The 15,979-nt window shown below is 43.2% G+C and overlaps 1 protein-coding gene across 4 annotated transcripts in view; it reads right to left on the reverse strand.

Moving 5' to 3' along the window:
* The window catches only part of RXRB (retinoid X receptor beta), a 36,059-nt gene that overhangs the window by 8,416 nt on the left and 11,664 nt on the right, over positions 1–15,979 (reverse strand). For 2 of the 4 annotated variants that reach the window (XM_063431559.1, XM_063431558.1), the window contains exons 1-4: positions 4,435–4,675; positions 3,716–3,954; positions 1,647–1,800; positions 753–932 (exon numbers count right to left, since the gene is read on the reverse strand). In XM_063431559.1, coding sequence (XP_063287629.1) covers positions 753–932; positions 1,647–1,800; positions 3,716–3,954; positions 4,435–4,450 — 589 coding nt within the window. In that variant the 5' untranslated portion in view covers positions 4,451–4,675. The other 2 variants (XM_063431561.1, XM_063431560.1) reach the window with 2 other exon arrangements.

The following is a 15,979-nucleotide window of genomic DNA, read 5'->3' on the forward strand; positions in this document are numbered from 1 at the left end:
TGCTTGTGCAGCAGTTAGGCGTGCCTGTCGTACAATGGACACCTTACTATATCTGTGCGCTGCAGCGCCTGCTGGATACCATTGGGATCACCTCTGCATGGCATATATCCAGACTACAGCATCCTTTCAGACATGTGGAGGGACGCCCCACGGATAAGTACCAATTTTTGCTATTGACTATAGATAAGATTTTTTTTTTTTACTTATTGTCTGCAGACTTAGGTGGTTCTTATTGAGCTGTGGTTTACTTTCGGATCACACAGTTTTTAGTTTTTTTGCTCATTGTTATTTCACGGTTTAGGTGATCCTACCCAATTATGGGTGAAAGTTAAAATTTATAGCATTCTGTTTCCTTAAATTGTCTCAGTGGTTTGCCACACTTTGACAATTTTGGGACCAGTGTTATATCTCTGTTGCAGTTGTTTTTACAGCATTGCAACTAGACAGATACCACTCTGATCGCCTGTTTTCATAACCAGCGTTTACTGATCCTTTTAGAGTGGAATTATCTCTTGTCTGTGTTTTCTCTGTTATTTTAAACATTAAAATAGTGTTTGTTCTATATTATCCCTGTGTATTTATAGGGGCACTCGCACTACTCTATATTCAGTATTCTCGGTTTCAAGTCGCTTGTTTGTGTGTGAAGCAGCCCCCGGTTATCCATTATTTTTTTAGATCATATTTATATTACAGATGACCTACTATATTTTAGTTTTCTTCCACTGAAATATATGGACAACATAAAAACATACCCTCTCTTTTCATGCCGGTAGCGAGGCACTTCTGATATCTGCAGTATTGGCAGCGATTTCTCTGCCTCTTGTCTACTACACAGTCCTTGTTGTCTCGACAAGTATAGGTCAGGTCCTTCCGGATTGTACGTTTGAAGAATCCCTTGCAGCCCTCACAACTATAAACGCCATAATGCTTCCCTAAAAAAGGAATAGGTGAGAGACAAACAAACAGTTTAATATTTGGAAACATATCGCTGCTGCAAAATACTTTAAAAGCCTGACATGGGCCATAACTTCACTCACACTGAATTTTAAAACATGAAAAGATACAACGGTCCTAGCAGTATCACCCAAACATGTTACTGCACACAGCAGATTCCACTAACTGCTCCTGTCAAACAGGAAATTTAATTCTCACCTTAGTAATGAGGAATAGACTAAACAATGTAAATATTACATATTTCACCTGAACACTTAAGGGTCAATGGCATGCCTGGAATGCAAAGATACAAAGAGATACAAAACCTTACAAAGAAGCATCTTAAACCGACTAGGCCATTGTGCCTTACATCTGACCCTAGGACATATCAGCAGGCCAGCATTTAAACAAAACCTTTGCTTTAATAAGGTGTTCTAAACCAGTAACTAACACACTCACTAAACTCTGAGTTTCCAGGAATTAAATTAGACATGAATCAAGAGGAGGAAATAAATAATAGCAGATGTGGAGAAATTCTTATGAAAATTCGGAATTTAGTAGATAATCCTGATATTCTGTCATTCTTATTTAGACACTTGAAAACTGGCAGATATATCCTAAAATTCTGGTCTCTTGCTGTGTACAGAAGAGAGTTTTGAAGTGCATTGTGCTAAACCCTGTGTATACCAAATACTTTTGTTCTGGTATCTCACCTGATGAGCGGTCCCCACATATCGCACACAGACGCTTCCCACTGACTGCCCCTCCATTGGGATGACCTGGCATTCCTCTCATGCCCAGTGGAGGCTTCACATCTTCTGAAGAGCTAACATTATGTAGACCAGAAAGGTTTACTGTGGAATTTATCTGTAAAAGAGTATATTCAAAAATTAATTCAGTGTGAAATTTGCACAAAAAAAAACACATTACACAAACCATGTCATGATTGGAATATATCTGGAATTTTTTCATCGAGAGGATATAGTAAGAAGAAGAAAAAAAAAAAAAACCCAAAGCTTTGGGAAAACATTAAATAAAAGCATAGAACAGGGCTCAACAAACCCAAACGCCAGGAATTTTGTCCTGGTGCTTGAGATTTGTTGGCCATTCAGCCCCTAAGGCTACCGGCTGACAGAGGAAATGGGCGGCTGGGCTGGCTGACCAAGCAGCCTGCTCAGAGAGAGCCAGGGAGCTGTCATGTCCCTGCTCTGCTCCCTCGCGCACCCTCTAGGGATGCTGGAAGCCAGAATATGAGGTCTCTCCGGCCAAGGCATCACTAAACCAAAAGGAAGAGATGCTGGGTGGACACACATACATACATGGGTGAGGGAATGTCTAGGTAACATGCCCCCTCCAATCACATGGGAAAGATATTTTTATTCTTTTTTTTTTCACGCCGTACCTCTGTAACCGCAGCTGGCCCCGCCTCCAGATCAGCTACCGTGATAATCTCAGCCAATCCAATGCTTTCCCATAGGAAGTCATTGGAAGGCTATTGCGCATGCAGTGAATCAATAGATCTCTATGGAAAACATTCAGTACCTCAATGCAGAGCGTGGAGATGTTGAATTGAGGTGCTGCACACTGTAAAGCACTGACCCAGAACGCACCTCTAGAGGCTGTCTGAGTGACTGTCACTAGAAAACAATGTAGTCAGTGTTTACATTGAAAAGTGTACTGGGGCAGGCTAGAGGCACCAGAACAGATGTTGTGGTTCTGGTGACTATAGTGTCCCTTTAAGAATTGTATTTATGGCATTGAAAAACTGTCCCCTAACTTTTTTAGCTGGCTGCTATATTCCAAGCAAATTTGTCATCCTCTGGCATAGTACAGTGACCCAACTGCACATACCATTCTGGATTAGAAAGAAAAAGGTAAACAGCTGCAAGTTTACTTTTGACTACACTGGACTAGTGATGACATCTGCAATACGTAAACCATGTAGCCACGCCATATTGCTACCAAGCCAGTCTCTCATCCCCACTGGTCAGCATTTATGCATTATCTGTATTTTTTTTAAAGATTAAGTTTCCTTTGCATTAAACTATGATAATTTAAATATCTGTACTACTGTCACCCCAACATTTTATTTCCAATTTAAAGGGACACTCTGGACCTCTAAAGCATTTTAGCTTGATGAAATGCTTTATATATTTTTCAAATAGATAACAGGTCCCATTACTTCCTGGTTGGTCTAGCTCAGATGAGTTACAGTCAAGAGGCAACAATTACCCAGAGCACCTGCCTTGCAAAAACTTTTCATTAAGCTGCAGTGGGAAGTCTGTAACTGGACAGTCACAAGACATCTGGGTTGGGGAAGGAGGGGAGGGCTTGCAAAGGCAATAGGAAAGAGAACTGCAGCTTTTGCAAGCTGTTTATAGATATACAACTTCCAAGCAAAATGCATAATTAAATGCATTTGGGGATATCTGCTAAACATGGATTTTTTTTTTATTTCTTTTGTATTTGGGCTGTGGAGTGTCACTTTAAGGCCGTAAGCCTCCTTTTCAATGCTATTTATTGGAAATAAAATGCCGCAGTATGTAAACACCATTCATATAAGAAACACTCATGAATACTCCCTATTAACTGGAACCAAGGATATTGATGGGCATAATTCTACAACAATTGGCAACAATAAGGAAATCTTACCCCAATATTTTATTTTTAAACTGCTGTAGACACACATTGTACATATAAAATATTAGAATCTAAAATATGCAGACCTTTACAAGCTGACATTAGCTCCATATACGCATAGTATTACATTACGATATATTACCTGCGGACTGCTGACTGGCCCATATCCTATAGATGGTGTACCTGGTATACCAGGTGAACCCACAGAACAGTTTATAACAGGGAAAGGAGAGCCCAGACTCCCAAGGGGAGAATTCACAGACGAGGTCATTGCAGATCCAATCATTGAAGGGTGCAGGGGAGCAGAAGGAGGAGGAGGGGTGCCGCTGAGTGAACGACCCAAGGGTGGGCTGAGAGATGAAGTGTCAGGGCTCTGGCACACTGTGGAGATAGACAGTATAAACAGATTAGAAATATTTGTACAAACCGTGCATAAATAGAGAAAAACACAAATCCTGGTGAAATGTCTAAACTGAGACCACAAACTGTTACTAAACTAACAGGAACTCCCCTGATGTTTTGACAGCCATGAAGCTGGCCGAGAGTTGTGGGAGTTGTGGATCTCCAGCTATTGTTGTCGTCCCCCCATAGACAGCCATGAAGCTGGCTGAGCATTGTGGGAGTTGTGGATCTCCAGCTATTGTTGTTCTAGGTTTGCCCCCCTCCCCCCATAGACAGCCATGAAGCTGGCTGAGCATTGTGGGAGTTGTTGATCTCCAGCTATTGAAGCTGGCTGGGCGTTGTGGGAGTTGTGGATCTCCCTCCCCCCGGCAGGCTGTGTCTCAGATCTGCATTACACACTTGCCCCGGTCACGGCCTATCAGAGGCAGGCTGTATGGGGATGTCTGTAAACACACTCACCCCGGCTGTCTCCCATCCCGTCCAGGCCTTCACTCTGGCTCTATAGAGTACAGTAAGGACACTCCCCGGGGCCCCACGCACGGTATACCGGGCTCTACTCGCCGGCCTCAGCTCATTATGCTAATAAGGCTGCATACTGATGAGGCGCCGCCGCCAGTGACGCAGTTTCCGGGGTCTCCTACGGTCACCCCGCATCGGACCCGCTGCTACCAGCTCTCCCAGCGGCCCCCGCGGCCCCAGACACTTACGGAAGCGGAAACGCCGCCATACTGCTACACCCAGAGGCCACTTCGTGTTGCAATCCCGCGTCACTTCCGGCGGTATCGGGGCTACGCGTGCGCACTGGCACATTTGTCTTGTGGTGAAAGCTGGTGGACGCGAGTCCTCAGCACCCGGAAGTGGCCTGTGTAGCCGTCAGGTAGAGAGTCTGCCGGGCACGCGCATGGCCGCCTTGTCCGGTCAGTAGCCGGGCTGCGTATTGTCCTGTCAGTAGCCGGGCTGCGTATTGTCCGGTCAGTATCCGGGCTGCGTATTGTCCGGTCAGTATCCGGGCTGCGTATTGACCGGTCAGTATCCGGGCTGCGTATTGGCCTGTCAGTAGCCGGGCTGCGTATTGTCCGGTCAGTAGCCGGGCTGCGTATTGTCCGGTCAGTAGCCGGGCTGCGTATTGTCCGGTCAGTAGCCGGGCTGCGTATTGTCCGGTCAGTAGCCGGGCTGCGTATTGTCCGGTCAGTAGCCGGGCGGCGTATTGTCCGGTCAGTATCCGGGCTGCGTATTGTCCGGTCAGTAGCCGGGCTGCGTATTGTCCGGTCAGTATCCGAGCTGCGTATTGTCCGGTCAGTAGCCGGGCTGCGTATTGTCCGGTCAGTATCCGGGCTGCGTATTGTCCGGTCAGTATCCGGGCTGCGTATTGACCGGTCAGTATCCGGGCTGCGTATTGTCCTGTCAGTATCCGGGCTGCGTATTGTCCTGTCAGTAGCCGGGCTGCGTATTGTCCGGTCAGTAGCCGGGCTGCGTATTGTCCGGTCAGTAGCCGGGCTGCGTATTGTCCGGTCAGTAGCCGGGCTGCGTATTGTCCGGTCAGTAGCCGGCAGGTAGGGAGTCTGACGGCCGCCTTGTCCGGTCAGTAGCCGGCCGGTAGGGAGTCTGTCGGCCGCCTTGTCCGGTCAGTAACCGGCTGGTAGGATAGTCTGCCGGATGTGCTGCCGGCTGGCCGGCTGTAGACGGGCTGCTTGTGATGTTCTGTCTTAGTAACCCAGTGGGTGTATGGCCGCAGCCGGGCCGAGCAGAGATTATCCCGCATTGCTCGGGGCACGCACTGGTCTGGGTGCAGCGCCCTATAAAGCCATTACCCATGGTAGACAGCCACCAGCCCACTGATGGAAAACCTTTTTGAGCCTGAGTGCCCAAACCGCAATACATGACAACTATATTTACCTCACAGTGGCAACACGGCAATAAACCTGAGTACACATAGACTGCTGAATACATACACACAAACACACACACAGACTGCTGAATACATACACAGACACAGACTGCTAAATACATACATACACAGACTGCTAAATACATACAAACACAGACACGGACTGCTAAATACATACAGACACAGACTGCTAAATACATACAAACACACAGACTGCTAAATACATACAAACACACACAGACTGCTGAATACATACACACACACACACACAGACTGCTGAATACACACACACACAGACTGCTGAATACACACACACAGACTGCTAAATACATACAAACACACACAGACTGCTGAATACATACACACACACAGACTGCTGAATACATACACACACACACACACCGACTGCTGAATACACACACAGACAGACTGCTGAATACACACACACACACAGACTGCTGAATACACACACACACACAGACTGCTGAATACACACACACACACAGACTGCTGAATACACACACACACACAGACTGCTGAATACACACACACACACAGACTGCTGAATACATACACACACACACAGACTGCTGAATACATACACACACACACAGACTGCTGAATACATACACACACAGACTGCTGAATACATACACACACACACAGACTGCTGAATACACACACACACAGACTGCTGAATACATACACACACACAGACTGCTGAATACACACACACACAGAGACTGCTGAATACACACACACACAGAGACTGCTGAATACACACACACACAGAGACTGCTGAATACACACACACAGACTGCTGAATACACACACACACACAGACTGCTGAATACACACACACAAACAGACTGCTGAATACACACACAGACTGCTGAATACACACACAGACTGCTGAATACACACACACACAGACTGCTGAATACACACACACACACAGACTGCTGAATACACACACACACACAGACTGCTGAATACATACACACACACACAGACGGCTGAATACATACACACACACACAGACGGCTGAATACATACACACACACACACAGACTGCTGAATACATACACACACACACACAGACTGCTGAATACATACACACACACACAGACTGCTGAATACATACACACACACACAGACTGCTGAATACATACACACACACAGACTGCTGAATACATACACACACACAGACTGCTGAATACACACACACACACAGACTGCTGAATACACACACACACAGAGACTGCTGAATACACACACACACACAGACTGCTGAATACACACACACAGACTGCTGAATACACACACACAGACTGCTGAATACACACACACACAGACTGCTGAATACACACACACACACACACACAGACTGCTGAATACATACACACACACAGACTGCTGAATACATACACACACACAGACTGCTGAATACATACACACACACACAGACTGCTGAATACATACACACACAGACTGCTGAATACATACACACACACACACACACACAGACTGCTGAATACATACACACACACAGACTGCTGAATACATACACACACACACACACACACACACAGACTGCTGAATACACACACACACACAGACTGCTGAATACACACACACACAGAGACTGCTGAATACACACACAGAGACTGCTGAATACACACACACAGACTGCTGAATACACACACACAGACTGCTGAATACACACACACACAGAGACTGCTGAATACACACACACAAACAGACTGCTGAATACACACACACAAACAGACTGCTGAATACATACACACACAGACTGCTGAATACATACACACACATACAGACTGCTGAATACATACACACACAGACTGCTGAATACATACACACACTGCTGAATACATACACACACTGCTGACTACATACACACACACTGCTGAATACATACACACAAACACACACACACACAGACTGCTAAATACATACACACACACACAGACTGCTGAATACACACACACACACAGACTGCTGAATACACACAGACTGCTGAATACACACAAACACAGACTGCTGAATACACACAGACTGCTGAATACACACACACACACAGACTGCTGAATACACACACACACACAAACTGCTAAATACATACACACAGACAGACTGCTGAATACACTGTGTGCAGAATTATTAGGCAAATGAGTATTTTGACCACATCATCCTCTTTATGCATGTTGTCTTACTCCAAGCTGTATAGGCTCGAAAGCCTACTACCAATTAAGCATATTAGGTGATGTGCATCTCTGTAATGAGAAGGGGTGTGGTCTAATGACATCAACACCCTATATCAGGTGTGCATAATTATTAGGCAACTTCCTTTCCTTTGGCAAAATGGGTCAAAAGAAGGACTTGACAGGCTCAGAAAAGTCAAAAATAGTGAGATATCTTGCAGAGGGATGCAGCACTCTTAAAATTGCAAAGCTTCTGAAGCGTGATCATCGAACAATCAAGCGTTTCATTCAAAATAGTCAACAGGGTCGCAAGAAGCGTGTGGAGAAACCAAGGCGCAAAATAACTGCCCATGAACTGAGAAAAGTCAAGCGTGCAGCTGCCAAGATGCCACTTGCCACCAGTTTGGCCATATTTCAGAGCTGCAACAACACTGGAGTGCCCGAAAGCACAAGGTGTGCAATACTCAGAGACATGGCCAAGGTAAGAAAGGCTGAAAGACGACCACCACTGAACAAGACACACAAGCTGAAACGTCAAGACTGGGCCAAGAAATATCTCAAGACTGATTTTCTAAGGTTTTATGTACTGATGAAATGAGAGTGAGTCTTGATGGGCCAGATGGATGGATTGGTAAAGGGCAGAGAGCTCCAGTCCGACTCAGACGCCAGCAAGGTGGAGGTGGAGTACTGGTTTGGGCTGGTATCATCAAAGATGAGCTTGTGGGGCCTTTTCGGGTTGAGGATGGAGTCAAGCTCAACTCCCAGTTTCTGGAAGACACCTTCTTCAAGCAGTGGTACAGGAAGAAGTCTGCATCCTTCAAGAAAAACATGATTTTCATGCAGGACAATGCTCCATCACACGCGTCCAAGTACTCCACAGCGTGGCTGGCAAGAAAGGGTATAAAAGAAGAAAATCTAATGACATGGCCTCCTTGTTCACCTGATCTGAACCCCATTGAGAACCTGTGGTCCATCATCAAATGTGAGATTTACAAGGAGGGAAAACAGTACACCTCTCTGAACAGTGTCTGGGAGGCTGTGGTTGCTGCTGCACGCAATGTTGATGGTGAACAGATCAAAACACTGACAGAATCCATGGATGGCAGACTTTTGAGTGTCCTTGCAAAGAAAGGTGGCTATATTGGTCACTGATTTGTTTTTGTTATGTTTTTGAATGTCAGAAATTTATATTTGTGAATGTTGAGATGTTATATTGGTTTCACTGGTAAAAATAAATAATTGAAATGGGTATATATTTGTTTTTTGTTAAGTTGCCTAATAATTATGCACAGTAATAGTCACCTGTACACACAGATATCCCCCTAAAATAGCTATAACTAAAAACAAACTAAAAACTACTTCCAAAAATATTCAGATTTGATATTAATGAGTTTTTTTGGTTCATTGAGAACATGGTTGTTGTTCAATAATAAAATTAATCCTCAAAAATACAACTTGCCTAATAATTCTGCACTCCCTGTACACACACACAGACTGCTGAATACACACACACAGACTGCTGAATACACAGACTGCTAAATACATACATACATACACACACACACACACAGACTGCTGAATACATACACACAAACTGCTGAATACATACACACAAACTGATGAGTACACACAAACCGCTGAATACATGCACACAGACTACTGAGTATACACAGACCGTTGAATACATGCACACAGACTGCTAAATACACACACAGAGACTGCTGAGTACACACAGACCGCCGAATACATACACACACAGTCCGCTGAATACATACACACAGACTGTGTATTTAGCAGTCTGTTTGTACTCAGCATTCTGTGTGTATGTATTCAGCGGACTGTGTGTATGTATTGTAGCGGTCTGTTTGTACTCAGCACACAGTGTGAATACAAGCACACACACAGACTGCTGAGTACACACAGACTGCTGAGTACACACAGACTGCTGAGTACACACAGATTGCTGCGTACACACAGACTGCTGCAACGACGGGAACGACGGCCGACCTGAACCAGCACAGAGGGGCATTAGCTCGGGACCCAGGTAATTGACAGAAGGAGTTTTTAACCCATTCTGAACCCAAAGGGTTTCCTGGCTATTGTGCCAGGAAAACAAGTTTGTTTTCTAGGCACTATAGTTTCCCTTTAAATTTTACTAAAATAAGACTGATAGTTATTTGTCCCATTACTCTGGTGACCTTCCATGAAAGTCCCTGCCATCCCCCCATCCCTCTGGTAAACCCTTCGCTGTCAGTCCCCGCTATCCCCCAATCCCTCCGGTAAACTCTTCCCTGTCAGTCTGGCTATGTTATTGCCATATGTATGATGACACAGTTTGCAGAGTGATTTGTTGCATCGTACAGAAGTACGTCAATTTATTAAATAGCTACAACCATTAATTTCAGATGAACCCACTTTTAAAAAAAATATTTCCTGAACCCGTACTAGCATTAAAAAAAAAAAAAACGCCTAACCTGAGACAGAGATTGGTCCGCAGCAAATTGACCACAGAACAGGAGCTCACACAGAATGGCACTGTATGATGCAACAAATCACTCTGCAAACTGTGTCAACATTTATGTGGCAATAACCACAGCCAGACACAGTAACAAATCATACAACATTAAGGGATCATATTCGTGCACATCTGCGAATATGGTGCTCATGATACAGTGTACAGTGTGTGACAAAGGTTGCTACATTGGAGAAACTGGCCTTACACGCATCTCAAAATGAACCTGCACAGACACTCAATCAAGAACCACAAGGAAAATGGATATTATACCCCTGTTGGTCATCACTTCACCCAGACTGGTCACTCCATCCAAAACCTCAGGATTAAAGTTCTTAAAGGGAACTTCAAAAACTCTCATGAACGAAAGACATTTGTGATGAAAATTATCACACATTTCAACACCAGAAATGAAGGACCTAATGTAGACTCTGGCTTTCTCACACACTACCAAAACTTTATATAAACACACATCTTAATGTCTTCCTTAGTTATTTTTCAATATTCTCGCTTCACCTTTATTATATCAATTTATATACATACATATATGCATCCATATACTTGCATGCCCTGCACTGCTGTTTTCTTGTTTTTTGTGGGTTTTTTTGTTTGTTTTTTAACTAGCTTATTGACTAGCCTCTGTTTATTTACTTTTTCTGACTATTCTTAGCCAACCTGCACCTTTCACTTTCAGGCACATCTTCTGCTATTTATGACACCTCACTCACCCCCTTTCCCTCCCCTTCTCTAACATCAGTTGTTTTAAGTGTTAAACTCCATCAGATTGATGAGTATTGCTTCAGACCTGAGAGGAAAACTCTTGAAAACTTGTCTTTGAAATATTATTTTAGTCCAATAAAAAAGGTCTCATTGCATACTGTAATACTCTGATATTTTGGCTATATATATATATATATGAAATGCAATAATCTCCTGTTCATTTGCAATGAATGAGCATGCATGCCCAAGAAATCGTGGGGTAAATACTGGTCAGTATGCATGTGGTCATAGACCAAGTTTGTTTCTATGATGTCAACAGAACACCACAACAAACACTTCTAATACATCAACAAGTGTGCATGCGCATTTCACCTTTCAGATTTCCCTACCTGATGGATGTACAAGCCAGCTGATAAAAGAACGAACATGTGTGCCGTATGCCCCACATATTTCCCTACCTGATGGGCATACAGGCAAGCTGCTAACAGCTGATGTCATGTTTCTTCCGGTGGCTGCACTGCCACACGCATGGCCACTGTGAGTCCATCAGATTTCCGTACCCGACCTATGTACTAGCACGCATGCACAGCACTGATGCCGTGTCACTGAACGTGATGATGGTATGTTTTGTTTTTTTACAGAACACCAAGAAGCCGATCTATCCCTACTTAGGGGCAGCACTAAAGAATAAACATCTATAGAAACTATACATCAGGTTATGACGACGTGTTATAGGCCCATCATAGTTAGAAGGGACAAATGAAACGGGCTTGCTCGGTCTCAGTCGGTCTGATTGAAGCCGGGGAAGGCATTATTTGATGTGCTGACCTAACGTGACTCCCTGCAGAGGGTGTGGCAAAACGGCGCCCTGATCATAAGCAGGTGGTTTCCCTTGTGGATAAGCTAAGGAGTACCAACATGGTGGCCCTTCCGGTATCCAACTATTGTGTCACATGGGTGTCTATTGATGATAATCTGACATGTACATTATCATATTTCCAGTGCTCACCTTAGTGACAATTTGGGGAGTCTGTTTTTTGTTTAAATACATTGTTTTAACATTTTTAGGAGAGGTTAAGGCTTCATCTGGCTGTCATCCCTGTGATGCACTGCCTAGCAGAAAAACAAAAGCCTTTCACATGCAGATATACAGTATTATTGCCGACCTAGGTGAACATAGCACAGTGAGGTGTAAAAAGCAGACCTATAGCAATGTGACCTGAGTATCCCTTTAAAAAGACAGGATGCAGACAGCAAATCTTAGAGAGTGGCAAAATCCCCAACTATCACAACAAAATAATCCATTCTAAAAGTCACAGCAATAAAAAATATATAAATAAAAAAGGTCATAAGTAATATTTCCTCAAATAAACAGAACCATAGCCCACAAGCACAAAACACCAGATGGTTTTGGTTTTTATTTTTTCCCTTACTGTTACTTTTTTTTATTACTGTATTTACCTGGCATCACCAAACAAATATTAAACAGTCACACTCAAGCATTGGAGTTATTGCTAATTTTTCATGTATTTTTTTCATAAGAAATGTCTGGACGCAACTTCAAGCACTCTGAGGTGGCGTTTGCCTACATGGAATACTTTGATCCGTGCGGCTTATTAAACATGTTGTGCTGAAGTTGTTTATACCTCATGCGGGAGCGTGTGGTAACCTGTTGCTTGTGCTGATAAACAGCCTGTATGAAGAGATTTACAAGAGAAGAAACAAAGACGGGAGAACTCATTGGAAGCAAAGGTTTACTGGGGATAAGATAAGATAGGATGGAACAGACTCATGTATAAACAATAGAAATATAGAAACGAAGAGGGAAAGGGTATCGGAGGTGGATAAAATATTGGTACCCCACAATCCGAACCTTTCCAGAGCTTGGAAGCAACCCAAAAGTAAATAACTACTAAAACATAACCTCTAATACATATAATATAATAACAATAGAGACGTAGAGTATACACCTCGTAATTGATCATAAAACGCTAGCCAGCGTCATGGTGACAATACCATCCAATAGTAAGAAAAAGGAAAAAAATAGAAACCAAATAATGAATAAATAGAAACTAATAAATACAAAATGACCAAGTTAGCCGAAGCAGGAAATTACAGTAAGCTGCTCCGGTAAAAGAAAATTGAATAGAACAAAAAAAGAGATACTAACAACTAGTGGAAACAAATGTAGCTAAAATAGGCATGAATAAGTATCCATAAGAGATAGACTCCTAAGAAATAAAGCTCGGGAAAGGTTTGGATTGTGAGGTACCAATATTTTATCCACCTCCGATTCCCTTTTCTTCTTCGTTTCTATATTTCAATCCCAATAGGAGTTAACCCCCACGTTATTGAAGCAACCTGACACACTCTCTCTGGCTACACTAATCTTGTTACTTCGTGTATAAACAAGAACTAAAAGTAATTAATTAAGATGGGGAGAAGGGTACCGATATGGAAAATGTGGAAAAAGCTAAGTGACAGAGTGTGAGGCAAGTGAATAGATATGGAAGGGTTGGAAACTGACCATCTTATGAAAAAAAACACCACAAACAACAAATGCTTCTTCTAGTGCAGGCATAGGCAACCTTCGGCACTCCAGATGTTTTGGACTACACCTTCCATGATGCTTTGCCAGCATTATGGGTGTAAGAGCATTATGGGGGATGTAGTCCACAACATCTGGAGTGCCAAAGGTGACCCATCCCTGTTCTAGTGTAAGGATTACAAATCTGTATTGGCATTAGGTCGTCCCCTTTCAATGCTTTCCTATGGGGATTTAATGGATGCTGGATGTCCTCTCGCAGAGTGTGCCAGGAAGGGCCTCTACTGACTGATTGACAGCCGCTAGATGCAGTCTTAGTCCTGCAATGTTGTCATGAGCTAAAGTGGTATGGGTGCCTATAGTGTCTCTTAAACGTTTAAATAAAATCACATTGAACAAAGTTAACCCATTAAATGTATAAGGGTGAAATCTTTGACTGATTTTTCCCTTAAAATGGTACATAGTGAGTTAAATTGACCACAGTCTCCAAATCATTACATTAGAGCTCACAATTTCAACCCGGTAAAATGTAAATTCAACTCTCGCAAGAGTTTTCAGTACCGTGTGAAAGCAGCAGCGGTACTTCCGAGATTATGTGTGCAGACCAAGGCTTTTTTGTCACTTTTGTAAAGTATGCAGCTATATATAGTGTTGGTTTGTTTTTTAGTACACATAGGGCTTTCTTCTGATTCCCCAGATGTAAACACACAACAACATTAGCAAAATCTGATGTGTTGAGAATACAAGAAACACATATTCTACTTCCTTTGTAGATTAAAATAAAAACATAATAATAAAAAACAAAAATGTAAAAAGTGTCTTACTCCCACTGTGCAGCTGCCAACTATGCCTCCTGTGACATCTGTAGGCTGTCTCATTTTTTCTTGTCCAATTAAATGGTTTGAGAAAAGAAAAGCATTGGTAACAAGAAGTGTTTGCACTGCAAGCACCGCTCTCTTCCAATCAAAGGCTTTCATACACACACTGCATTCACTATACACACACTACATCCATACACAAACACAATCTATATTCACAATACATACTGCATCCACTACACAAAAACTCAGCATTCACTACACACATACACACTGCTTCCACTACACAAACACAATCTACATTCACAATACACACTGCATCCACTATACAAACACAATCTATATTCACAATACACACTGCATCCACTACACAGACACACTCTGCATTCACTATACACACACTACATCCTTACACAAACACAATCTACATTCACAATACACACTGCATCCACTACACAAACACACTCTGCATTCACTATACACACACACACTGCATCCAGTACATAAACACACTCTACATTCACAATACACACTGCATCCACTACACAAACACAATCTATATTCACTATACACACACTGCATCCAGTACACAGACACACTCTACATTCACAATGCACACTGCATCCACTACACAAATACACTCTGCATTCACTACACACACTCTGAATCTAATACATACAAACACTACACACACTCTGCATTCACTATACACACATACACTGCATCCACTACATAAACACAATCTACATTCACAATACACACTGCATCCACTACACAGACACACTCTGCATTCACTATACACACACTACATCCTTACACAAATACAATCTACATTCACAATACACACTGCATCCACTACACAGACACACTCTGCATTCACTATACACACACTACATCCTTACACAAACACACTCTACATTCACAATACACACTGCATCCATTATACAAACACACTCTACATTCACAATACACACTGCATCCATTATACAAACACACTCTGCATTCACTATACACGCACACTGCATCCACTACATAAACACACTCTACATTCACAATACACACTGCATCCACTAAGCAAACACAATCTATATTCACTATACACACACTGCATCCACTACACAGCAGTGGCGTACTAAGGGAGGGGCGGGGGGGGCGGTCCGCCCCGGGTGCCATCCAGTAGGGGGGTGCAACACTCTGTCCCTCCTGCTGGTCCTCTCCCTCGCGGCTCCGGCGCTCAGTGAGTGAGTCAGAGCACAGGGAGGGGATTCCCAGCCTGTGTTCTGAGTCATCACTGAG

This window comes from Pelobates fuscus, chromosome 9 (genome assembly GCF_036172605.1).
Source record: "Pelobates fuscus isolate aPelFus1 chromosome 9, aPelFus1.pri, whole genome shotgun sequence".
NCBI lineage: Eukaryota > Metazoa > Chordata > Amphibia > Anura > Pelobatidae > Pelobates > Pelobates fuscus.